This window comes from Bicyclus anynana, chromosome 20, assembly GCF_947172395.1.
Source record: "Bicyclus anynana chromosome 20, ilBicAnyn1.1, whole genome shotgun sequence".
Taxonomy (NCBI): Eukaryota; Metazoa; Arthropoda; class Insecta; order Lepidoptera; family Nymphalidae; genus Bicyclus; species Bicyclus anynana.
Genome location: NC_069102.1, coordinates 3,318,070 through 3,344,761, shown reverse-complemented (window position 1 = coordinate 3,344,761; position 26,692 = coordinate 3,318,070). Strand labels below are relative to the sequence as shown.

Here is a 26,692-nt window from a genome sequence, read left to right as displayed (position 1 = left end):
TCTAAGGCTTGGTCAACTTCATTCTGGACGCGACTATAAAAAGAAAAAATATCTATGGTCGGTACTTTCCGTTCTACAAGCATCTTTTAAGCCTAGTTCGGACTATTCTAGTATTTTAGTCGAGTACGAACAATTTTTGGATTTACCGCCGAAAAATTGTACGTAGTTGACTAAAATACTAAAGTAGTCTGTACCTGTCTCATGTCTGTACGGCCTATTAAAAACAATAAACATGTCCATTGTCCGTCCGTAGGACTTTAAGAATATTTGTATTTCTATTTTCTTTGCCCTGTGGTTACGGTTAGGGTGACTGGTGAGGAGAGAAAGCGTTAAGCGGTCAAGCGAACGACCGTCGAGTCCGTCGACCTGAGAGACTCAAGACGACAAAACAAATCATACATCATCATCATTCTCATTTGGAAAAAAAAGAATTTCGGATTTTAGACTTTGTGTGTGTGCAACTTGATTAAAGTTTTATAAAAAAAAAACAACATAATTAATTTAAAAAGAAATGGAATATTGCTACTACGCAATCGATTGTGAAATGGTGGGGAGTGGATATCGTGGGTGCCAAAGTATACTAGCGAGGGTCTCGATAGTTGACTGGTTTGGTGATGTCGTTTTAGACGAGTATGTGCAACCTATAGAACCCGTGACCGACTACAGGACCCCCTACAGCGGAATCACACCAGAAGACTTAGTAAATGGTATAGACTTTTTTACGGTACGGAAGAAGGTCATATCCATACTCCAAGAGAAAATTTTAGTTGGACATTCTTTGAAATTTGACCTTGACGTCTTAAATTTACACTATCCAGAGCACAGATTGCGAGATTTGGCAACCTGCGACTCTTTGGTGAGTTGTAAATTAATAAAAAAGTTAATTATAATTTATTTGAGCTTTACAAACATTGCTAACTTGGTTATTGTTGTTAAGTGTCAAAGTTTTGTTACTTTGATAGTGCTAAAATTCTAAAACAACTAGCGGACCCAGTCAAACTTCGCTTAAAGCACTTCTTCCCTACTACCCTATCCTATCTTTCAAGCTGGATCAATATGCACATAGTGTGCAAAGATTAAAATTAGTTAAGTAGTATATGGAGTCTATCAAGGACAAACAACGTCACACATAATTTATATATAATAAGATGCCTATACTACAACCTTTCTTTGATAAGAGATTACTAACAAAGAAATTAGAAATGAAGGTAGAAAACGCGTGTCATTTCATAACTTTTCATTTTAAATTATGTATGGTTTATTTCTAAAATGTTCTATAAAATATATTAACCATATCTAATTGTTCTAAACTTATTAATCAAATTTATTTTCATAAATTTAAGATCAAGTTAAATAAAATTATTATAAGTTGTTAAATGACTAGCGATTTATACCCTGGTTTTTAATTTGTTTGTTAGTAAATCATCAAGAAAGGCTTGTAGTATAGTAGACAGTACTGGTACTACTGTAAAATTCAATCTGCTCGGATTTTTTTTTTATTTCAAAAGGGCTGTGTCGGGTGTGGCAACTTTCATCCTCCTCCAAACACAATTTAGCCCGCTTCCATCTAATATTGCATCATCACTTACTAGGTATCAGGTGAGATTGTACTCAAGGGCTAACTTGTAAAGAATAAAAAAACTCTTAGAATTTTTTGAGAGACATTCTAAGTGCTGTTCCAGCTTGTAGCAATTTTAGGGTGGATGAAGTGTGGCTCTATAATATAATGATATTGTTTGTATAAAACACTAGCTGACGCCTCACGGTTTCACATGCGTGGTTCCCGTAGGAGTATGGGGATAATATATACCCTATAATTTTCCTCAATAAAAAGGCTATCTAGAATTTTTCAAATCGCACCAGTAGTTCCTGAGATTAGCGCGTACAAGCAAACAGACAAACTCTTTAGCTTTATATAGCAACAATTGGTTCCTATATCAAAAACCGCCATAGAGACATGAAATCTACTCTACTACTATTAAAGTTATATATGTATTTAATTTTTTTAGATGAGAAACAATCAACCCGTATCTCTTAAGTCCTTGGCATGGAAATACCTGGGGCAAATCATACAGATCGGCGGACACGACTCCCTGGAAGACGCTAGAGCATGCATGGAAATTTATAAAATCTGCAGACAACGGTAGGCTCTATCTATCTGAATAATTTTACGTTCTCCGTGGCGCAGCGCAGTTGACTTACAAGACGGAGGTCCTGGATTCGATCCCCGGCTGTGTCGATCGAGGATTTCTTAATTGGTCCAGGTCTAGCTGGGAGGCTTTGGCCGTGGCTAGTTACCCTACCGACAAAGACGTACCGCCAAGCGATTTAGCGTTCCGATACGATGTCGTGTAGGAACCGAAAGGGGTTGTGGACTTTCATCCTCCTTCTAGCACAATTTAGCCCGCTTCCACCTAAGATTGCATCATCACTTACTATCAGGTAAGATTGTAGTCACTTAGAACTTTTTGAGAGACATTCCAGTGGCTTCACGTGGTACTTCATTGAATTGGGATGAAAGAGATGGTACTAGAACTATGCCGTTATTGGACGATATTTTTCATATTCCTCTTCACTTGGTCACGTGTAAGAACCACTGGTGAGTTTTCAGATTACACACCAATCAGACTTGAACCTATCACTGAAAACTGCAACAAAATCGAACTAATCGTTTTGGGGATAATTGGCGACATTGGCTTGTACAAACATCCTCTCATCCCAAATGCATCATCATCATTATCAACCCATATTCAGCTCACTGCTGAGCTCGAGTCTCATCTCAGAATGAGAGGAGTTAGGCCTATAGTCTACCACACTGGCCCAATGCAGATTGGCAGACTTCACACACAGAGAATTAAGAAAATTCTCTGGTATGCAGGTTTCCTCACAATGTTTTCCTTCACCGTTTGAGACACGTGATATTTAATTTCTTAAAATGCACACCACTGAAAAGTTGGAGGTGCATGCCCCGGACCGGATTTGAACCCACACTTTCCGGAATCGGAGGCAGAGTCTATCCATTGGGCTATCACGGCTCAAATGCATATAACCCACAGAATATAGAACGCTAAAGCTAACGCTTTAGCAATAGGACGACCAAGGCGTGTGCCGCGTATCCTCTTATATGAAAACGTACGCTAAAGTGTTTGTATTGTAAGTGCGGGAAAGATCACGTGAACAAAGTGACCTGCAAAACAATGGAATAAAACTAAATCAATAAACCTGTTTTAATTGTAATAAATTAATAAAATTTATTCGAAATTTAAATGCAAATTATTAGGCGGCGTGGTGGGTGCAGGCTTCAGATTATTTCTTCCTGAATATATTGCTTAGTCTTCTGCGTGGGGTTCCCTGCAAATAATCAAAAATTTTCATTTTATTAATAGCATCTGAATCATAATCGAATACCGAAAAAAATAGTCGATTAGACTCTTATTTGAGAATCTTGGATCTTTTGGTAAATGAACTATTGAAATTGAAAAGCTCACATTCTCATTATACAGTGGTTCTCATCAGTAGGGCTCACATGTGTCCAATGACATATCGCGTCAAGAGAAATAGACAAATTACAACAAATAGCGGCGCAACCGGTAATACCGCTACCAATATTCCCATTCCCCTCCAACTAGTCGGGAAAGACTGTGTAGGAGTGGGTACGACAATAGACCAACAAGGCGTGGATCGAACCCCCACCCCCTCGGTGATGAGTCCGACCGCTCTTACCGTTGAGCTATTGAGGCTTCTGAGTCATATGACTGGAACAACTCCGCCGCCATTTTGTTTTTGCAAATATCCTGCCAATCTTTGCTTTTTATGTATAAATTAGTTAACAATGACCCGAATGTATCATAAAAATCAATATATTTAAACTGGCTGCTGACTGACTGGGCTTATGATTATTTAAGTAAATATAATAGGGATGATGACGGTTTTTTTAAATTATATGTAAATTAAGAGTATGCTTATAGAAAAGCAATTTTGTAAAAGCAACAGGGTATCTGCGATCATTACTTTTGGAGCTACAGGGATTTAAAGGGTCAGATTTGCAGCGCTGCCGCGGATCTCTGAAAAACGCCCCATACAAAATGGCACGATTTAGTGACGTCGTTGGCTCGCTGATCGTTAAGTTTGTATGGGCGTTCAAACAAAATCACTAATATCTTTGTTATTTGTGCGTTTATGTTTATAGTTCAATTATTGATAAATGTCACATTTAATGTAAGGAAGCTAAAACTGTATGAATTTTCATCTAATTACGATAAAAAAAAATTTAATAGAATTTGAAATTTTATAATCTTATTTATTTTGCAAATATCCAGGCAATGTTTGCTTTTTATGTATAAATTAGTTAACATTGACCTTATTTACCCGAATGTATCATAAAAATCAATATATTCAAACCTAGTCATCATCCCCATTATTTCTCCTTTTTTGCCGGTACTTACTTCAGTGGTATCGTTTTTGGCGGCGCGGAAGAGCGAGCGAATCCGGGAGGGAGTGCTAGTCTTGCGCGCGCCGGGGTCGGCCTCGATGCGCAGGGACTCGCGCAGTTCAGAGTCCTGACAAAGGAAAACAATCACAATGCATTGAATACTGGTAGAAGGGGGCATTATGTAATGAACGAAGTTCATTATGAGTACAGTTCTCAGAGACAGAGAGAGAGTCCGTCAGTAATAATTGAATGTATGAAAATTATGATGCTAATAATAATAGTTGTGTTTTTTCTTTTACCATTATTTTTTAACATAATAAAAAATTTAACAAAATAAATAGTCGTTCTGATATATATATTTATTATACATCCAAGTTTTTACAACTGTTACAACACAGTTATTATTTATGACTAACTATTGCAACCATAAATGCTGGTACATACAACTGTATTTTTCTATTTATAATGTTTTTTTTTGTATCGAATTAAAAAATCCAATTATAATTATTAGTTTTTAATTTTGTTTGCAAACAAAACCCAACACACACGTTCTGATTGGTCAAAAACCTTGAAGGCTGGATTCAATTAAGTTGTTCTGATAGTCATTTCAGTCAATACACCATAAAGCTTTTGCTTAACTGTTGGATCAAGGGTCGGATACAGAAGGCAGTGGTCCTAGAAACCTCTTATAATAAAAGGACGCACAATCATGTAGAAAATATCTATATATATATAAAAATTAATTGCTGTTCGTTAATCTCGCTAAAACTCGAGAACGGCTGAACGGATTTATCTTATCTTGGTCTTGAAATGTTTGTGGAGGTATAGGGAAGGTTTAAAAGGTGAGAAAAATTTGATTTATTGCCGGGAAAACCATAAAAACGACCCTTTTCTATTTCCCATACAAACGTTTAAGAGTCAAGGGGTAGGGTAGGGGTAGGCTAGAGGTAAGGAAGAATTGCACATAAGTCAAAGCGAAGCTTGACCGGGTCCGCTAGTCACTTATAAAAACTGGCCAATTTTTCTTTGACAGTTTTAGAATTATTGGTAAAGAAAATTATACCTACAAGCCTTTAAATATTTTATTATTCATTATTCAATAAAATCCCAATTTCAGAGCAAATTCAAACTTAAGGATTGAGTTAAAGGTTTAATTTGCAAATGCGACTACTTGAATTGAGTGCCAAGAAGTTGTGTTTGGCACTCATTGAGTGGTGACGTTTTTTGGTCGCTGATTGTGCTATCACTTTTTAATAGGAGATCGATTTAAACAGCCCGCCTAGTCAAGCGACACGTCCATTCTCTTTCTACGATCGCTAACGCTTCGAAAGCTAGTAAGATGTATGGGAATGACATTTGCCATCGACAGGTCACGTGATCAAGATATGTCATTCCCATACTTTCTAGTTGTCGAAGCGTTAGCGATCGTAGAAAGAGAATCGACGTGCCACGTGGCTAGGGGGGCAGTGCACATCGAGTAGGGCTGTAGTATACACTCGATTGCAGTGGCGGATTAAAGGTCCAGAACGCCCTAGGCAATCACTTTATCGGCGCCCCTGTACCGGCCATAAAGGGCCATCAAAATACTATAAATTTTATCTAGTTGTTCTTGCAATTACGATGACATTGTATCATCAAACCCTTTAGTAGATCAGGACCAATCGAAAATAATGCTCGAATGAAATATGACGTTATTACTGTGAAGAAATCAAGAGGGACGACAGAACTAACATCGAAATTCATGATTCCTCCCTGCTCTGGGAAATAGGTCTTGAGAGATGATGGTGCGTTATGAATATATCATTAAAGATTTAGATTATAGATCAGCATTTAGTTCTTAATCGTCGATATGTCATTTTCTTTATTTATTCAAAAATTCTGGGCTCGCGCGCCCCTAGGCACGTGCCTAGTTTGCCTTACTGATAATCCGCCTCTGCTCGATTGAGTGTAAAGAAACCGAGAAACGCTTTAGTACCGTGGCGGAGAGGCGTCCGGCCTGCTTGCTGGGAGTGGGCGGGCCGGGCTTCTTGTATGCGGTGATGCCGACCTCCTTGCGCTGCCGGCCGCCTACCGACATGTTGATGCCACTTGCACACTGAAAAAGAATGTTATTTATTTTAGTATTGATATTTTTTGATATCGGTGGAAAAAGGAGGAGGTTCTCAATTCGACTGTATGTTTTTTTTTATTTGTATGTATGTTACCTCATTACTTTAAGACACCGGGACCGATTTCAATAATTATTTTTTTGTTTGAAACGGTCCTGAGGTGGTATCTAATGATGGGATCCTGAACAAATCGAGGAGGACTTTCTAAAATCGTAAGGGCAACTATAGCGTTTTATATTTTTTCCATTAACCACTTTAAAGCACTACAACTGGATGAAGGTCTGGAGTCGATCTGATGATGGAGCCGAAGGACAGGTGTTGGAACTCCTGAATGATTTACAGTAGCTACCTTGTGATTGGGCTTGATCGATTCCTGTTGATGAGATATTCCCACGTACATAGGTTATGAGGTCTGATGATGAAGACGAAGGACATTTACTGGAACTCCTCAACGGTTATTTATTTTTTTTATTCTCTTTTAAAGAGTTACTCACTAAAGTGACTATGTAGTTCTCGTAATGTAAAACCTAACCTAAGGTAAAACGTTGTTCTTTAATTAAAACTATCTTAAGACTAATTAACATTACCTATTATGTAAATCCTAACATAGCTCGTTCCATCGCCCGCTGTGTGACTCTGAGCCTTCTTATGAGGCCCATAGTTAGCGACCAAGTCTCGGAACCATAGGTCATCACTGGCAACACGCACTGTTCGAAGACTTTTGTCTTCAGGCACTGAGGAATTTCGGACGAAAAGATGTCGCGAAGTTTCCCGAATGCAGCCCAGCCGAGTTGGGTTCGACGGTTCACCTCTTTCTCGAAATTGGACCTACCTAACTGGATCATATGTCCTAGGTATACGTATTCGTCTACAATTTCGAGTGCAGCGTTCTCAACTATAACTGGGTGGAGCGATATATGAGCATTACACATTATTTTTGTTTTGCCCATGTTCATTTTCAGGCCCACCTGTTGAGAAACGCTGCTGAGGTCATTGAGCATGGTACTAAGGTATCTTTGCGTGATCGAATCAGAAATGAGGAGATCCGCAGAAGAACCAAAGTCACCGACATAGCTCAACGAGTTGCGAAGCTGAAGTGGCAATGGGCGGGGCACATAGTTCGAAGAGCCGATGGACGTTGGGGTCCCAAAGTGCTGGAAAGGCGACCCCGCACTAGTAAGCGCAGTGTTGGCCGACCCCCCACCAGGTGGACTGACGACATCAAGCGAGTCGCAGGGATTCGCTGGATGCAGGTGGCTCAGTATCGTGATGTTTGGAAGTCCTTACAAAAGGCCTATGTCCTGCAGTGGACGTCCATTGGCTGATATGATGATGATGATGATGATTATGTAAATTATCTTTTACTATTTTGTACAAAAATCTTGCGTTTGTTGTTTTAGGAACCCCTGCCAGCAAGGGTTCCTAAAACAACATTTATCACAGCAAACTCTTTAAACTGTACTTCGTTTCGGACACATTCCACTAAGATATGGTAAACGTCTCGGTCACAATGAAAAAATGTGTTTTATGTGTCTAAAATAATAAAAAAAGAAATCCATTTTGAAACATTTTGAAACATTTTTGATAATTAAATATACTGTCTTTATTTTCACTAAAACCATGTCCACCCTAATCACACATCTCATGGATATCAAATATCGTAAAAGGTTTTTTGGAGCCATGTTTAGGGATTTCCCCGGGTAGTAGAAATATAGATGCGCTGCGGTAGTAGGAATTTAGACGTGGTAAATGGTAATTGAAAAACATAAGGTTATTGAAAAATCCCTGACTTAATTAGATCTGGTATCCTGACTGTCAAGTCAAGTGGAGGAGCAGATTTTTAATTTTTTATCATTATTTTGTTTATTAAAATTGTAAAAAATAAAAAATATATATAAAAAAATAAATGAGAGATAAAATTTATATGTTATCAATGACTGCATTGTGCACTTTATCTTATCTTATAGACGCGTACCTACTTACGCATGTATATAGCGATACTCTACACGATTAAATAGTCGATAGGTATCGATTTCGTTCGTTTCGATTGTTTACGCTGTCAACGTGACATCGTCCATACACGGCGTTCGTGAGTGAGTTCATAATAAAAAAAATACAACCGACTTAAAAATCACAAAAATGTAACTTAAATTCTAAACTAAAAACTTCTTAAACTAAAAAGTGAAAAAACGAATTAATAACCTCCTCCTTTCTTTGAAGTCGGTTAAAAAATGCAATCAACAAACAGCCAGTATTCTTGCCACCATTCCACGTGGGCATGATTTGTATAGTTATTAGGATAAGTTAGCTTAAGTTCCCTATTGTATTCTTTCTCAATAAAAAAAAAATCAACAAACAATATCAAAAGTATAAAACAAACAAAATTATAAGTATACGATAATCTAGTTGAGTAACATCGAATTATCGATACTATGGTGGCATTGACATCAAGTTATTTTATCGCCAACTATACAGGCATTTATCGCAACGATAACGTATAATCTCTGGTAGCACAGACAAATTAATAGGTACTAAACCTACGCAAAAGTATTACGCAGAAAATATGTATATTGTCTATAGTCGGTACTCTTTGTAAAGATCTGTCGTAATCAAATCAATCCTTTATCCTACGGAACTACTGATATGTACTTAGGTATAGCACATCGGGGTATTTAAAGGAAGCGATCGCACATATTTCATCATTCCCATGCTAAAGGAGCTTTTAGCGAGCAATTTATAAAAAAAAAATAAAACACAAATAAAATAATCAAGATGGTGAGGTACGCAATTGATTGTGAAATGGTAGGGAGTGGGAACCGCAGTATCCTGGCGAGGGTCTCTGTAGTCAACGAGATTGGAAATGTCGTTATAGACGAGTACGTGAAGCCGACAGCACAGGTGAGGGTTGCAGCACAGGCACACAAATATAGTACAAAGTACAAATTGTACTATAACTATTATAGTACAATTTGTAATATATTTCGGGTCTGTCTTGAAATTAAATGTTAAAAAAACATGTGACACCTTTTATTTTAGATTTTAAAATTAAATGTGAAAAACCATGTGTCACTCTTATTTTAGATTTTAAAATTAAATGTGAAAAACCATGTCACACTCTTATTTTAGATTTCAAAATTAAATGTGAAAAACCATGTGAAACTCTTTATTTTAGATTTTAAAATTAAATGTGAAAAACCATGTGTCAGTCTTATTTTAGATTTTAAAATTAAATGTGAAAAACCATGGGTCACTCTTATTTTAGATTTTAAAATTAAATGTGAAAAACCATGGGTCACTCTTATTTTAGATTTTAAAATTAAATGTGATTTTTTTACTAAATAAATGGATAACAAAGGACTTTATTTATAATTATCTTCATCAATTTTTTGCCAAATCTATAAAATACTATATTTTCTTTAAGTCTACTAAGCATATTTTTGATTGATGACCAATATTCCTATTCCCCTCCAACTAGTCGGGAAAGACTGTATTAGGAGTGGGCACGACAATAGTCCAACGGGGTGGGAATCGAACCACCAACCCTCGGCGATGAGTCCGACCGTTCTTACCGTTGAGCTATTGAGGCCATTTATTTGAACAAATGTTGGCATCCCTACAGGTGACTGACTACAGAACCTGCGTCAGCGGCATCAAGAGACAACACTTGTTGAATGGGAGCGACTTCCCAAAGGTCCAGATAATGGTTCAACAAATACTCAACGGGGCCATCTTGGTCGGACATTCTCTGCATTTTGACCTTGACGCCTTGGGTTTATCACATCCGGAGCGCAATCGACGAGACTTGGCAACCTACGGGCCCTTGGTGAGTTAAGTAATTTTACTTCATCATTCACAACCCACATTCGGCTCACTGCTGAGCTCGAGTCTCCTCTCAGAATGAGAGGGGTTAGTCCAATTAGTCCACCATGCTGACTAATTAAGAAAATTCTCTGGTATGCAGGTTTCCTCACGATGTTTTTCCTTCACCGTTTGAGGAACGTGATATTTAATTTCTTAAAATGCACACAACTGAAATGTTGGAGGTGCATGCCCCGGACCGGAATCGATCCCACACCCTCCGGAATCGGAGGCAGAGGTCATATCCACACATATAATTTTACTTAATATTGCATTATACAATGCCTAAAGACAAAAGTCTTCGAACGGTGCGTGTTGCCAGTGACGACCTATGGTTCCGAGACTTGGTCGCCAACTATGGGCCTTATGAGGCCCATATTTAGCGACGGAACGACCTATGCCAAGAGTATCTCTGCGTGATCGAATCAGAAATGAGGAGATCCGCAGACGAACCATAGTCACCGACATAGCTCAACGTGTCGCGAAGCTGAAGTGGCAATGGGCGGGGCACATAGTTCGAAGAGCCGAGGGACGTTGGGGTCCCAAGGTGCTGGAATGACGACAAGGTGGACTGACGACATCAAGCGAATCGCGGGTATTTGCTGGATGCAGACGGCTTACAATCGTGATGTTTGGAAAAGGCATATGTTCTGCAGTGGACGTCCATCGGCTGATATGATAATGATGCTTACTTTTGGTTTTTGAAATACTTTTTTGGCTGATCAAACGGTTTATCTATAGGTACTAATAATATAAAGAGGAAAGATTTTATTGTTTGTTAGTTTGCATTGAATAGGATCCGAAACTACTGAACCGATTTGAAAAAATCTTTTACTGTTTGGAAGCTACACTATCCCGAGTGCTATATTTTGTAGGCTATATTTTATTCCCTTATTCCTACGGAAACAAAAACTATGTATGTAAAACTTTTACTTGTTAAAGACGTATATAGATATTTCTATTGGTAAAACAATTTTCAATAAGTCTAGAGATTGCCCTATAGCCTCACAAACTTTATACCTCTAATTATAATATTAGTATAAATTTTAAACAATCACCGGACAGATAGACAAAAATTTATAAAAAAAAACCTGATTTTGTATGATATAAATAACTATAAGCACTTGATATAACACAATTATTTTGAAATCACAGACAGACACTTTAATTTTATTTATATGTATGTTGATTTGTTTCAGATGAGGAATAACCAACCAGTAGCATTGCAAACCTTGGCTAGGGAGTATCTAGGACGAATCATACAAGACGGTGAACACGATTCTGTGCAAGATGCGAAAGCCTGTATGGAGATTTATAAAAAATTCGCTTACCAGTGGGATAGATCCTACTAATACAAGTACAATCGAAAACAACATATGTACCTCAATATAATATTTGATACATTTCTTAATTATACATACAGTTTAAACTCACTCAATTTAACGTTAAACTCGCTAATGCGTCCAAATCACGTGGCTTTGATTGGTTTAGCTTGCTTTCCATATTATGATACATTACACCCACTCTCTATAACGACAATCAAGTAATAAAAAGTACCCTTTAAGTTGCCATAATTAGTTAAAACCGCGCAACTGTCTATATTCTTTTGACGCTTTATTATCCTAGCCCGTAATAAACTCGACTGTAGGCATCATGCAAAAAACACTTTCTGAGAAATTCGTTCTTTTGTTTAAAAACTGGGATTGCCCGTGTAGACTGTTGTTGACCATGACTAATAAGCAGTCATAGACTTAATACGTTTTCATTTCCTTAGTTGCTCACAAACTTTCAAATAATAAACATGGCTAATAAAAGAAAATCACTGTGTACTGACGAAAAATATTTACTCATACATTTTTCTTCTTTCCATTTAACGACCACTCCCTATAACGCTATAAAATGTACAGTCCCCACTGTATTTGAAAATAAAATATATGTGATTTCTGTCAAATATTAATTGATCATACTGTAAATGTGGGTGTTTTATTTATATTTAAATACAAGCCGACGCCCCGCGGTTTCACCCGCGTAGTTCCCGTTTCCGTGAGAATACGGGGAAATAAAAAGCCATGACTCTCACATGATATGGCTTTCTGGTGGAGTAAGGATTTTCAAAATTGGTTCAGTAGACCCTTTATGATACCACAAACTTTCCTCTATAATATTAGTATTATGTACCAACCTAGCTGGCCAGTTGAACTTCATAGCAATAGAAAAATTGTCAGCCCATTATCCTACCACAGGTAACCATAGATAAGATAGGTATGGTAGCCATTAGCCAATGATGGTGTTTGGACTGTGGTGACTTTGAAAGGTTAACAGCTTTCAAGGGTCCTCCACCACAATCAAAACTTCATAATATGGTAATTGACTCATATCAAATTAAATACAAACAATATTAATTTCGTATAGTACATGAAATAAGGGTTAAAAATATATCGATATGAATTATTAATAAAAGTTAAGGATTTCTTATAAAACTTAATTTAAAAATCATACAAAAACGCTGTCCTCTATTTTGTGACGTCACAATTTTACTAATAAACGTCAAACTAATTGTCAACAAATATTTTGCTCAATCTCCGTTTGTAAGGGATTTGTTATAGTGACGTCATGAAACAGTTCAAATATAATAGACCATCATGGCCGACAGGCGTTTTGGCTCGTATTGTCAAAAACATATTTAAAAACTAAAATTTTTAAGTAATCGCGTCTCAAAAAAAAATTAAAAAAAAGTGTGAACTATCCTATTGTGTACTTTATGGTAGCTATAGTATGATAGGTTACTTTTGGTATGCTCCTGACAAACTTTGAAGCATCATAAAATAACGTATCGGGACCGACGGCATGACCTTCTCTTCAAGGCACGGGGTGTCAGTTTCCTTACAGTTTTTTTTTATAGAAATTTCTCAGAAAAAAAACCCTCGAACCCAGGACCTCGCCTTCTGAAGCCAGGAAACTGGACCAACGAGTAATGCCACGAGTAAGTTCTCACCTTGATGTCCTCTTCTTGAATGGCGGGCGCGAACTGCGTTTCGGCGGGGTACGAGCTCTTGAGGTGCGGCGGGCACAACGAGTTCCGGTAGCGGAGTTCCGAGATTCGATGCCCGGGCGGCGCATCGGGCTCGCGGCGCGGCGTGCTCGCCAACTCGCGGAGCCAGCGGTTGTCGAATACTTCGCCTTCCTCGTCGGACATGTGCAAACCTCGGCCTTCTGTTTGATTTAAAAAAAAAAAAAAACGTGTTTTTAGCAACGTACTGAAGCCGGTGAAACCCATAAAAAATAAACACTCGTCACGCGTCTCCTTGACAACTAAAGAAATAAGATGGAGTATTTTTTTTTATTGGTAATTATTGATTATTTAATTTTGGTAATAATAACCAATAAAAAAAATACTCCATCTTATTTCATTAGTTTGTGTGAACAGTTTTTAAAATATATAAAAACGCGAGACGCTATTTTTCTTGAATAATATTGAATAAGAACTCGAGAATGTATTACTTTTTGAATTTTGTGTTTGGAGGGACTACGACACCGTCGTGTTCCGTACGCTCCATCTGTATATTATTGATTAATCTGTGGGTTCTTGTAAGAGTAGTTACTATATTATTATAGTACTTGTCTATGGTCGTGAGGAGATGTGATCTATGGCATAGGACTATTGGAGAAAGTCGGGTTGTCTGGTCAGAATGTGTTTGTTGTATTCTATACGTATAATAAATCTGTAGAGGTCAATTCTGTACATGAAATATATTTCCAAAATAACTATTAGGGGGTGATTAGTTATCGATACTGATGTCAAAAATGCAATCAGGAAAATTTTTGTCTGTCTTTATATTCGTTATAGAAACAAAAACTACTCAACGGATTTTAACGAAACTGGGTACAATTATTCTTCATACTCCTGGACAGGTTATAGTATACTTTTCATCACGCTACGATCAATAGGAGCAGAGCAGTTAAGGGAGATGTTGGGAAAACGGGAGAAGATACTCCATTTTTACAGCGATACTACCGTTAGGGATGGATTAAAGTGGTCTAAGGGTGGACGAAGTCGCGGGCGTCCGCTAGTATAAAATATAGAAGATATAGAGTATTTCATTTGATATTGAATGTTTTAAGAAGACTGGTTCACTATGTATGCTTTTTAAATAAAACTCGAGGAGCACATTTACATGATATGTTTTAATTCGCCATCTTTTGGAGAGAGAGGGAGACCAAGGGATTGCCAGAACAAGACGGCCAATCGTCGTTCGGAAATAGATAAAACATTACGTATTATAAATTCACTTCGGAAATACTGAACAATAGATATAGAATAGATAGAAGATAGATGAGGATGTATAGTTATAACCAGTATGAATGGCTCACCTTTTTTTTTATTTTTATTGTTGTTGTTATGGCCGGGCAGCGAGCGCAGGGAGTGCGTGTCGGAGGGCCGGCCGCGTTCCTCTTGCGGAGGGCCGAGACCAGACTGAAAGTGTTACTATTATTAGTTGTGTATATGACGCCCTCGTGTACGCCACATTTAATGATTATAATAAGTCGTTATAAATAGTTTAATCTACGGTATAATCGATGGTTTAAAGCAGAGTTCCTCAAACTTGTGTCGCAGACCACTTGCCATGTTTTTCCGAGTTGGGTGGACCTCCTACTTACCTGATATTGATATCCTGTAAATTTCTAACTGTAGTGAAGTTTAGTTTTAAAAGTTAAAATAAAAACACATGTTAATTATTACCTACATAAGCAATCTATATTAATATTATAAAGCTGAAGAGTTTGTTTGATTGAACGCGCTAATCTCGGGAACATCCAGGGCGTCGCTAGTGCTACATTAAAACAAACATACCGAATGCACATGCTGCAAGGACATGAGCGATCCCGACCGCTGCCTTTTCAGCCAATCAGCTTCCTCCTTTTGCGTGACGTACTTCTCGCCGACGGTCCACAGCTCTGCGGTCAGAGACTTGATGTGACTCTCGCATTGCTGCAACTTGTTCTGCGTCTTCGCTAACTCTGCCTCCAACCGTATTATATCTTCATGCTGTCTCTCTTTGAACACCTTTATTTGCTCTTGGTACAATTGTTTCTGAAAGCATTTCATATTATTAAACATAAACAAATTAGGCATAGAAAACTACATGCTATAAAAAACGTGCTTGAAAACAATAAAATACATATATTTTCGTCATGCAACATGCTTGTTTTTATATAAAAATACTATTTACCTTTTCAATGTATGTTTGTTGTACAAGCAATAACTACGCTAGCTGACTATGTTTTAATGAACACTCACAAACAATAGGAAATAAAACAAAACAAGCATCCATTAAAACATATTTTATTTGATAAATATCGACTTCACAAGTCATCACAGCTAAAGCAACACGTTATTCAATCACCAATAGTCCATTTGCAAGTAGAACCACCACACAACCTGGTAGGCAAGGATCAAGAACAGTATGGGGAGGGTACTGACCATTTTTGCCTTCATCCTGTTGAGCTTGTCCTCGTATTCCGTCCGGACTTCCATAACTGTCACCGATTGCACGTCCCTATTATCACCCTTCTGCGCACGGGCCACTTCCTCTAGAAGCTTCTGGAACGAGTTGTGCAACTCTTCCAACTGAACTTCGAGACCTGCGTTCTGGAAACTTCCAGACGACAGGGATCCACGCTCGTCATCACTCGTGAACGCTTGCTTAATTTTCTCTGAAGATATTGTTCTGGAAACGCAGCGTTCCATCCACCTCTCTAAGTTCATAGCACATTCCGACAAATCCTGCATCACAGCCGAATAGCCTCTCTCCAATTTCCCCATAGCCCCATCAGTTATACGTCCATCGAGACTCAGTATTTCCCTCCGGACAGTCCTCTGTATAGAAACGACTCGACTTAACTTCTGTGTGTACAATTCTTTCACAGAATTAAATGTTTTGATGCTAACCGACAATTCGGTGAGGAACTTCCGTATGTTAATAATTTCAGATTCGTTTATCCGATTGACTTCAGTCAACCGGTCCCGTTCCTTTTGTAAAGCGATCTGCTTTTCAGAGCAACGTCGAATATGCCTTTCTGTCGTTTCGAGGAAATTTTCCAAATCTTCCATAGTAATCGTTCCTGCGGTCAAACTTTTTCGTAAATCACTATCGCAATTTGTATTGCCGAAGTTCGTCAACTCTTTTAAAACGGTGTTCGACTTGATCTCTGCGATTCTCTTCAATATGATCGCTTGGTACTTTGCGGAGACTTTGATTATTTGCGACGCACGATTTTCGGTTGCGCTCATTTTGGTGACTTGCTTCTTGAGGTCAGCGATTTCTTCGTTCTTCTGGTGAACGATTTTCTTCAGTTGAATCGATAATTGTTGGCAGTTCTCCTTGCTCATGTCCAGTTCCTTGGCGACATCGAGATATTTGGTCTCTGATTCAGCTATCAGGGTTTTGAGGTACGTAACATCGTTTTGTAGGGTGGTTATTGATCGGTTTTTGTCCTGTATGATTCTTTCTAGGTCAGTGATGGTTTTAACGCTCTCCATAGAAGAATAGTCAGTAGAAGTAGTATCTACCTGTTGTTGAAGGTGCTCATGTTCAATTTGTCTCGTATATACGCCACTTGAGTGTTCTTGAGTAGCAATGGATACTGAAAACAATAAATTTAATTGACAAAACTACTTTTTACGTGTTCATCATTGTATGAAAGGGATCAACAAATTTCATTTACGTAATCTTAATTTTTATCTTAAAAGGATGCCGGAAATAAAAACTATTTGATCCATTCAAACATTTATTCAATAAATATAATATGCGTTTCTTAAACAACAAGAAATTATTTAGGAATGTTTGCTGATATTAAACTTTTACATATAAACGAAATCACAAAGAGGTATAGTTCAATATATATTTTTTAATTTTTTTAATATGCCTATTCCTTATTTTCATAAATAAACAAAATGGCAACATTAACTCACATGTCTCCCTTTGTCCCATAGCTTTAATTAATTTTTCATTTTCGTTTTTCAAAATATTTATAGTTTCTTCTTTCTGTTTAATTTCGTCCAACTGATTCTTTAAAGCTTGAATTTCAGTATCTTTGTTTGTGATTTGTTTTGTCGCGTTTTCTAGACATTCTCTTTTATCTGTTAATTCTTTGTTGAGTTTATTTGTTATTTTCTCGATTTCTTCTTTTAAGTTATTAATTATTCTATCCTTTTCACTAATTTCTAGTTCTGATGTAGATGATAATGCTTTCACTTTATCCTGAAGTGCATTTATTTCTTTCAGACGCACTTCTTGTTCTGTTTCAGCTTTCATCTGATATTCTTCTAGTATAGAACATTTGCGCAAAATGTTCGCTTTTTCCTCGACAGCATTTTCAAATTTTTGCGTTTCCAATTTCAAACATTCTTCTAATTTTGTTATCTCTGAAAGAAAACTATACATTTAAAAATATACAGTAACTTCAATACTAACGTAATAACGAGAGGGGATTTTTGCAGTTACTCGAGCGCCGCAGATGATCATAAAAGGGCTGTACCTTGCACGTCGTTGACTACCTCCACCAAGTATGAGCCCTTAATATTGCTGAGTATGTTTAGGGTAACCAAAAAAAAACTAACTTCAGAAATACTCAACCAGCACGACAGATTAGGATAAAGTAGGTTAATAGCATAGGTAGGTAATAGCTAAAAGGTGTGCATTTCGAAAATCTAACAATTTGACCTAAACGTAGTGGAAACTAGAATGGGACGGTTACAAAGTTACAAAATAAAATTCAGTTCTCGAGCTACAAGCGCGATTAATTTTTTACTTATTTTGAAGGAGGTAATCTCTTGATTAATTGATAACATTTTCTAGCAATTTTAGTAAGCCAAAGTAATAAAAATTGCCTTTAAAATCTGTAGTAAAAAGGAGGGGAAATAATAAAACATATAAATAAGTTGAATATACACACTTGTCTGCATATGTTCATTAGCTATGCTTAATTCCGCGATTTCTTTCTTTGCCTTTGACAACGATTCACTATTTTCCTTTTCATAGTTTCCTAGACTTACGGTTAATTCATCAACTGTTCTACAGAATTTTGCTTTCTCATTTTCAGTATTCAGTTTTTCTTTTTCCAAAATGACAATATCTGATTCAAGTTTTATTATTCTCTGTTTTAGTTCCGCATTCTCTGTTTCTTTATTTTTGAGTAAAACTTCTAATTCGTTTGTGGATTTACATTTTGTGTCTAAATCATCTTGCAATTCTTTTAATTTACGTCCAAATTCAACTTCTAGAGTGTCATTTTTGATCTTCCATTCATTGGTTCTTTCTTCTAAAGAAGTAATACCTAAAACATTGTAAATCCATTGAAAATCTATTACTCTGATCCAATCTTAGTAAAATACTGAAAAATTCTTGGAAAAAATTAAACAGAAAATCACCACAGCAATCTGTTAATGAATGTTTGATAACCTGACAACAATAACCTCTATTGAAGGTCACCAATATAATTTAAGATAATAAATTGTCACCTACCTTCAGTTTGTTCATTAATTTTTTCTCGAATCTCGTTATTTTCAGCTGACAATTTCGCTATTTTGCTTGTTTTTTCAGTCACTTCCTCTAATAACTTCGCAAGTTGCTTGTCGAATGATTCCTTTTCAGAGGTTAATTCTTTTTCGATGTTCGCTTTTTCGTTACGTAAATTAGTTAGTTCTTTAAAAAGAGTTGCAAATGCGTCATCCTTGTCCTGTAGCTTTGCGTCTGTACTTTTTCTTTCACTTTCGACGATTTGTTTCAAACTTCTCACTTCTTCTTCCAAAACCTGATTAGCCTTTGTATTTTCGGCTATTATTTTATTAAGGCTGACCTTTTGATCTTCCATAACAGATTCTGTCACTGTAACCATGTTCTTAAGAACAAGTCTTTCAGATTCAAACTCGTTTATAAGTTTTTCTTGATTTTGTTTTTGTGTTTTTAAATGTTCTTCTAAAGTTTTTATTGCTGCGAAATATGAAATGTACAATTAGTTTAATTATATTAAATACACAAATAAAAAAATTAATCATGCGACTGAATATAGTTTTGTTTATTGAAGCTTTATTTAAAACTACTCGTATTTACAAAAAGCTGCTTACATTTATTATTATCTTCTATGATGTTTTGTAGCCTTTCTTTCTCGTTTCTTAGTAAATCTATTTCCGCAGTTTTCTCTTTTAAATAATTCGTTAATTTCGTAATCATCATATTCAAGTTATCTATCTGACAATCGTAAGTTTCCTTCAATTTTTCAGTTAAGTTTTCATTATCAACTAATTTATCTTTGAGGGAGTGAACTTTAACGTCCAACTGTATCTTGACATCATTTAACTCGTTGCGAAGAGTTTGATTTTCTAGCTGCAATTGTTGTATGTCACTTGCTTTTGTTTCTAGCAGTATGTTGTGCTTTTCGTTCTGTTTTATCAACTCTGAAAAAAATACACAATATACATATTACAGTAAAAAATGGTTAATATTGAAATGACTAAATAACTATTTTTATATATAGCAACTGTGTTGATAGTTAGTATCAACAATTTAAACATATTAATAATGTGTACTTTGTAAATAATGATTTTTCTCTTGACTTACCAGCTTTAGAATTCTGAACAGCTTTATTTAAATTCTGAATTTCGTCCTGAAGTTTTGTAATTTGTATTTCCTTTTCTTTCATCATCTCTGATATTTCCATGACGGCTGCGCTTTCTTTCTGCAATGCTTGTTGCAAATTATTTTTTAATGTTAATTCCGAAATTATATTATTGATAATCTTGAAAAGAATATCATATTTCTCAATATTGTTTGCATTTTCAAATGATATGTTATCATATTTACATGAAATGTTATTTCTTTTGATGTCATCGACAACATTCTTTAGTCCACTATTTAAAATGTTTTCAAGGTTCCTTTTATCTTCATATAGAGCTGAAAAACGAAGAATAAATATTATAGATACTTTAACTAGGACAGTATTTTCTATTAATAATAATTTGATTTTGTTAGCAGGCTTTGTAGTGAACTCAATCTAAGATAAGTTTAACGAGCTAAACTGCTCGTTTTCGTTGATATGGCTTGTAATTTTGAGAATGACAAAATTGAAGAGATCTTATTTTAACATATATACCCTAACAATACATACCATCATAGTCGGAATTCAATCGTTCATAACGTATTTTCAAATTTTCTGTTTCCTTCTTTTTGTTAGCGATTTCTTTATCGAACTTTTTATTTAAATCTGATATTGTTTCGAGTAAATTATTCTTCTCTTTTGTCAATATATCAAGGGTCACCTTTAATTCAGTGTTGGATTTATTAAGTATATCGTTGTTTGTTATACATAATGCTTTTTCTTTTGCAACAATTGCATATTTTTGTTCCAAATGATGTATTTCTTCTGCAAGATTGTCATTTTTTCTTTCAATTTCAGCCTTAGACAATGATTCTATTATCAGTTTCTCTTGTAGCTTTTCTTGAGCATCAATAATATTTTTCTTCTCTTGCTCAGCCAAATCTTTGGCAAGCCTTTCTTCAACAAGTTGCTGCATAAGGCATTCCTTTTCTTGCAATAAAGTATTTTTCACATCCTCGGACTCTCGTAACTGTTCGCTTATTTGTTGTTTTTCAACATATAGAACACCTTTCCCTTCATCTGCTATTTGCCGCACAGATTTTTCTTCCATAAGCTCTTGAACTAAAATTGCTTTTTCATTCAACAAACAATCTTTTTCTGAGTAAAGTTTTCTGTATGCACTTTCACTGGCAACCATTTTTAGTAACAAATTTTCCTTTTCTTTAATCAAATTTTGTTTTTCACTTTCATAGGAATCTCTCAAAGCTTTTTCTGCAACAAGACTCTTCTTTAAGCTATCATTAGTGTGGGCACTTTCTGTGCAGGTATTACGTAATGAGTTAACTTGTTCAGTTAATTCAGTTTTTTCTTTGTTTAAGACATGAACTAGAGCTTTCAAGTTTTGTACTTCCATTTCAGCAGATGCCACTTTTTTAATCAACTGAATAATCTCATTTTTCCTTGCACTAATATCTTCTTTCATTTCAGTTTTACATTTTTCCCACATTAATTTATCATTCTCATACTGTTTCTGTAATAGATTTAAACTTTCCATGCCACTTTTAAGCTGCGTTTCCAACCCTTCAATTATTGCATCCTTTTCTTTAATAAACAATTCATGGTTACTATTATCTTCTTCGAGATTGTAGTGTAATTGAACATTTTCCCTTTGTAAAGCTTCTACCACTTGAGTATGGTTATCGATAACAGTCGTTAATTCATTTTCTGACATATGAACTAAAGATTCTAAATGTTTCATTTTTCCAATTAATATTGATAATTCTGTATCTTTTTGCAATTTAATATCATTAGTGTTTTGTATAGCTTGATTGAGGTCATTTTTCAAGTTTTTAATTTCTAATGACAAACAAAAACATAAATTAGAAAATTACAAAGTAAGCCACGTTATTTACAATTTGTAATGAAAATAAACATACATACTACATTCAATAATATACACTTACCTTCTATTTTCTTTTCATTAGATTTAGCGGATATGTCCAAACACTTTTTTAAGTCAACGATTTGTTCATTTTTTCTCAAGATTTCTTCATTTAGTTGTGTGTTTATGGAATTTGTTAATTCACATTTATCTAAATATTCTTTTTCGCTTTTAGTTTTTGAAGTGTTTGCATCATTTAGCTGTTGTAGGAGAGCCGCTTTCTCTTTTTCAATAGCAAAAGATTTTTCGCATTCTTGTTGTAAAGAAATTTGTATTTTGTTCATATCTACTTTTAAAGTCTCTATTTCTAGTTCTTTAGCCTCTACAGTGTTATTCAGCTTTTTTTGCATATCTTTAAATAATTCATCCATTTTATTTAATTTGGACATTAAAGAACTTGTTTCTTCAGTATATTTCATGTTAATGTGTTCATAAGCTTTTGTTTTTTCGTCAATGGTGTTTTTAAGTTCATTAGTAGCTAAAAAGAAAAATAGAAAACATGATGAAAAAGTAATTGTAATTTGTACTAAAAGAAAACTTATTGTCATTGATGTAGACAAATGTAACAACATGTTTACTTTCATATTTGAACTTACTGTATTCATATTCTTCAACTTTCTGAGTTAATTTCAAGACTTCGTTTTGTAATGTCACAATAGTATTATGCTTATCGGTGACATCTTTCGTTAAACTATCGTTTTTCATTTCAAGCTCTTCTAAATTTTTGTGTAGAGTATTTAAATTTGCAAGTTCAGATGCCAATTTTGTTTCTAACTTGCCAATTACATTGCTTTTCTCTTGACTCTCTTCCTCAAATTTAATTTTTGTCTTACATAGAGATTCTTCGATAGTTTTGATCATGATTTCTTTATCGGATATATCTTTATACAATTTCTCAATCTGTATATTCAAATCTTCACGAGTTTTTATTAATTCGGCAACTATTTTTCTTTCACCAGATAAACTTTGTTCCATTTCATTGCAGTTTAATTTTAATGCAGTAAGCTGCTCATTCAAGTTATTTATAGTATCTATCAATTTCTTATTCTTGAGTTCAAAATCATGCAATTCATTCTGTATGCTTATCTTATACTGAATCTCATTTTGTAATTGATTTCTTAAAGCATCTGTTGTAGCATTTACTTCATCTAAATTATACTGTAACATATTCTTTTCTTCAGCATACTCATTTACAAGTTGTTCTTTTTCTTTTTGAATATGTGCAATTTCTGACTCTCTACTTTTCAAGTCAAGTAAGATTTTTGCCTTAAAATCTTCTAAAACTTTGTTATCTTCTTGGCATTTCGCTAGACAGGAATTGAGGTTCTCAATATCTTTTTCCAATTGTTGATTGTAAATACTACACTTTTGTATGTGTTCTTTTAAATTAGCAATTTCAGCGTTTTTATGTCGCAACTTCTCCTCATATGCCTTAATTTGCACATTCAAATTCCTGACGTCGTTATTGTATTTGTTAATAAGCTCCCCTCTTAATTCATTTTCCTTTCTCAACTCAAATTTTAATTTCTCTATTGCTTCACCATTTTCACATATTTTATTTTGCAATTCAACTAACTCGTTATTTCTGTTCAATACTTTCTCATTCAACTTCATCATTTTGTTTTCATATTCTTCTTTCATTTTGAGTTTAGAGGATTTTTCAATATCCAAGTCACATTTCAGTTTTTCAATTGTATTTTCAAGTTTTGTAGTTTCGTCTGTTAGACTTTGAAGAAGAGATAGTTTCTCTTCTTGTAAAATCTGAATTTCATTCATCTTTGAATCAATGATTCTTCTAGCATTTTCTCCATTCCCTCGTAATTTTTGTTCCAACTCATTCACCTCATTGTTTAATTTGGTGATATCATCATCATAGCACAATTTAAAATTATTATTTTTTTCTATTTCCTCATTAATACGATGTTTTAAATTGAATATGTCAGTGTCCTTTTCTGTGATTATTTGCGTCAAATTTTGTCTCTCTTCGTCAGTTGTTTTCTTGAAACTGTCTAGTTGATCCTAAAAATAAATAAATAACGTCACTAGGTTAAAAAACGAGTGTGTTTTCCACACGACTGAAGTAAAACTTTTTTATCTCGCCCTCTAAACAACAGTTCGTCTCGCCCGATTACACTTTCCGTAACGCATTCACCAACATACTCTCCAAGTCAAGCGCACTTATAGACATTTTGCTTTAAAGTATAGCAAACAATATACAGAATACAAAAAATAACTAACCTGCAACATTTTCATTTGTTGTTCAAGAACTGCTATTTTAGCACGTTCTTCACCCAACTGAACTTCTATGACATTTGTACAAGCTTCGCTACACACAGCTAAAACAGTACAAGATTTTGAAAGATTTTGATTTACAAATAACCTTAGAGAAAATAAGACAAGACAAGAGAATTTGATGTGATTTAGCTTTTCTACTGTGTGTAATAATAGAGTAGAAATTGAGTTACTCACAAGCATTGTGCGGTGTTCTAATACTTCCATCAAGGTCATCACATTCTAATTGGCTAGTATCGACTCCATTATGTTTGTTATGTTGCCTCAACTCTATAACAAGTTCTCTCAAGGAATGTACTTGCTTTCGCTCCATTTCTAACTGTTCAACTAAATGGCATGCTCGAGATGTTTCCTCCTGGCTTGTTACTATCCATTTGTCACGTTCACGCTTTAATTCATCTATCTACAAAATAAATAAATAAATGTTTATTTTATCCCCACCCTACACCTACCCTACCCTACTCCCACCCTACACCTACCCAAGTTACCCCTACCCTAACCAACCCTAACCCTACCCCAAAAAATATACTCTCTGCAAAAAACATCTCTTCAAGGAACATTTTAAAAGAAGAATTAGCCAAATTGATTCAGCCGTTCTTGAGATTTGCGCTTAGCAACACATTTGGCGATTACTTTTATTTTATAGATCTACAAAACAAATAAATGTTTATAGTACTAATGTCTGAATCTAGCAGTATGGAACAATACTTCGCAGAACTTCTGTGGCTGGCCAGCGAACTTCCATCATAATGCGCGTAACTATTAGTATTTGGGCATGATTTCCTTCCAAAGTTATTTTAAAACTGTGATATTTGCTAAGATATTCATTAAAAGAAAATGATGTCAACAGCAATTTTGTTCAAAATTAAATACTTGTGACAAATATTGCGCTTACTTAGGTAAAGATCTATACTAATATTATAAAACTGAAGAGTTTGTTTGTTTGTTTGTTAGATTGAACGCGATAATCTCAGGAACTACTGGTCCGGTTTGAAAAATTCTTTCAGTGTTAGATAGCCCATTTATCGAGGAAGGCTATATGCTTTATATTATCCCCATATTCCTACGGGAACGGGAACCACGCGGGTGAAACCGCACGGCGGCAGCTAGTAATGGTTATAGAATCACCTATGCAACTAATGCTTTTATTGCATTATGTTAGAACAAATTTGATTACTATAAAAGAGACTTTTCTTAAAAGATAGACATAATTATGATGTTGCAGACTTTGTTTTAGAACTCTCAAAGTGTAAGAGCAACCCCACTCGAACTCTTGAAGAGTAAGCCGACTAATAAACAACTAAATTGTTTCAGGATTCTGATGGGATCAGTGTCCAATTTATTAATTGGAAAATTTAGTTGGATAAGATGTGTGACGTCTCATACAATCATAACTAACTTAAGCTAACTTTGATACAGGGCCCCTTCAAGATACACTACGCCACTGTTACCAACATCACGCTTTGATAACGTATGTTTGTATTTGAAGGATTTTTCAAATCGGTCTAGTAGGTTTTGAGTTTATTTGTTACATACAGAATAAGAAATCTTTGCTCTTCATAATACTAGTATCGACAAATAATTCAAAACAAACTATATCTATAAAATGTGATGCTGGCATACTGTGAAATAAAAGGCTGATTTTAAACCTGTCATGTATATAATCTACATAAATTCTGTGTCTTTTCTAAACTTTAGTTGAATTAGGTAGGTAGTTGAATAATTACACTTTACAACTGTCATGTCTTGCTACCTAGCTCAATAAACGTTATCTAAATTATAAATCGTATTATTTAAACATAATAGTGGCGACGAGACGAAAATTTAGTGAAAATGGATCATAAAGCAGTGAAGTTTGGTGAATTTAATCCAAAAATCGACATATGGGACAATTACATTGACCGGTTAAAGTTTTGTTTCGAGGCAAATGGCATCATGTTGGATGGCGCCAAACGAGCGAATTTCTTTACTGTGTGTGGAGCGGAAGTTTTTGAGACGTTTTTGGCGTTAATTACACCAAGAAAACCGAGTGATGTGACATTTGTTGAAATAGAAACAATCTTAACAAAACATTATAGTCCTAAACCAAATGAAATTTCCGTGTCATACAAATTCTATACACGTAACCAAAATACAAATGAAACTGCGTCAGATTACATTGCACAATTGCGAAAAATTAGCTCCAAGTGTAATTTTATGGACTTAGAACGAATGTTACGTGATCGGCTCGTCTGTGGCATGAAAGATCGCGGCCTACAGTACGATCTTTTGAAAAAAGATAACCTACGTTATCAAGATGTTATAGATGCTATGTTAGCCGCCGAAACTGCAGGAAAAGATTGTCACATGATTCAATCTTCTGTCAATATAGAAAGCAGTAACACAAGTACAAACAATACATCTATAAGTTCACCAGTGGAGGCCATGGATGTAAATGCTGTACAGCCCAGGGCTAGCTCGCGT

The 26,692-nt window shown here is 35.4% G+C and overlaps 2 protein-coding genes across 3 annotated transcripts in view; one reads left to right on the top strand and one right to left on the bottom strand.

Moving 5' to 3' along the window:
* The first annotated feature begins 180 nt into the window (after window positions 1-180).
* LOC112052873 (uncharacterized) lies at window positions 181-12,371 on the top strand. Of its 2 annotated transcripts, none has more exons than XM_052887768.1 (3): window positions 181-856; window positions 2,010-2,143; window positions 10,160-10,299. In XM_052887768.1, exons 1-3 carry the CDS (start codon window positions 512-514, stop codon window positions 10,161-10,163), a joined length of 483 nt encoding a protein of 160 aa, XP_052743728.1. In that variant the 5' UTR covers window positions 181-511; the 3' UTR covers window positions 10,164-10,299. The 2 variants fall into 2 exon arrangements, with proteins under 2 accessions (XP_052743728.1, XP_023947875.2); XM_024092107.2 differs by lacking the exons at window positions 181-856; window positions 2,010-2,143 and adding exons at window positions 9,185-9,438; window positions 11,598-12,371 and having other exon boundaries at window positions 10,160-10,363.
* LOC112052870 (repetitive organellar protein) overlaps window positions 3,204-26,692 on the bottom strand; it is a 31,375-nt gene continuing 7,886 nt past the window's right edge. The window contains exons 5-21 of the mRNA XM_052887761.1: window positions 24,407-24,632; window positions 24,176-24,273; window positions 22,534-23,956; window positions 21,960-22,415; window positions 20,566-21,852; window positions 20,019-20,351; window positions 19,526-19,855; window positions 18,924-19,391; window positions 18,355-18,735; window positions 17,372-17,824; window positions 15,881-17,043; window positions 15,251-15,490; window positions 14,770-14,872; window positions 13,394-13,611; window positions 6,408-6,527; window positions 4,446-4,559; window positions 3,204-3,351 (exon numbers count right to left, since the gene is read on the bottom strand). Coding sequence (XP_052743721.1) covers window positions 3,307-3,351; window positions 4,446-4,559; window positions 6,408-6,527; window positions 13,394-13,611; window positions 14,770-14,872; window positions 15,251-15,490; window positions 15,881-17,043; window positions 17,372-17,824; window positions 18,355-18,735; window positions 18,924-19,391; window positions 19,526-19,855; window positions 20,019-20,351; window positions 20,566-21,852; window positions 21,960-22,415; window positions 22,534-23,956; window positions 24,176-24,273; window positions 24,407-24,632 — 7,458 coding nt within the window. The 3' untranslated portion in view covers window positions 3,204-3,306. The remainder of the gene's footprint in view (window positions 3,352-4,445; window positions 4,560-6,407; window positions 6,528-13,393; window positions 13,612-14,769; window positions 14,873-15,250; window positions 15,491-15,880; window positions 17,044-17,371; window positions 17,825-18,354; window positions 18,736-18,923; window positions 19,392-19,525; window positions 19,856-20,018; window positions 20,352-20,565; window positions 21,853-21,959; window positions 22,416-22,533; window positions 23,957-24,175; window positions 24,274-24,406; window positions 24,633-26,692) is intronic.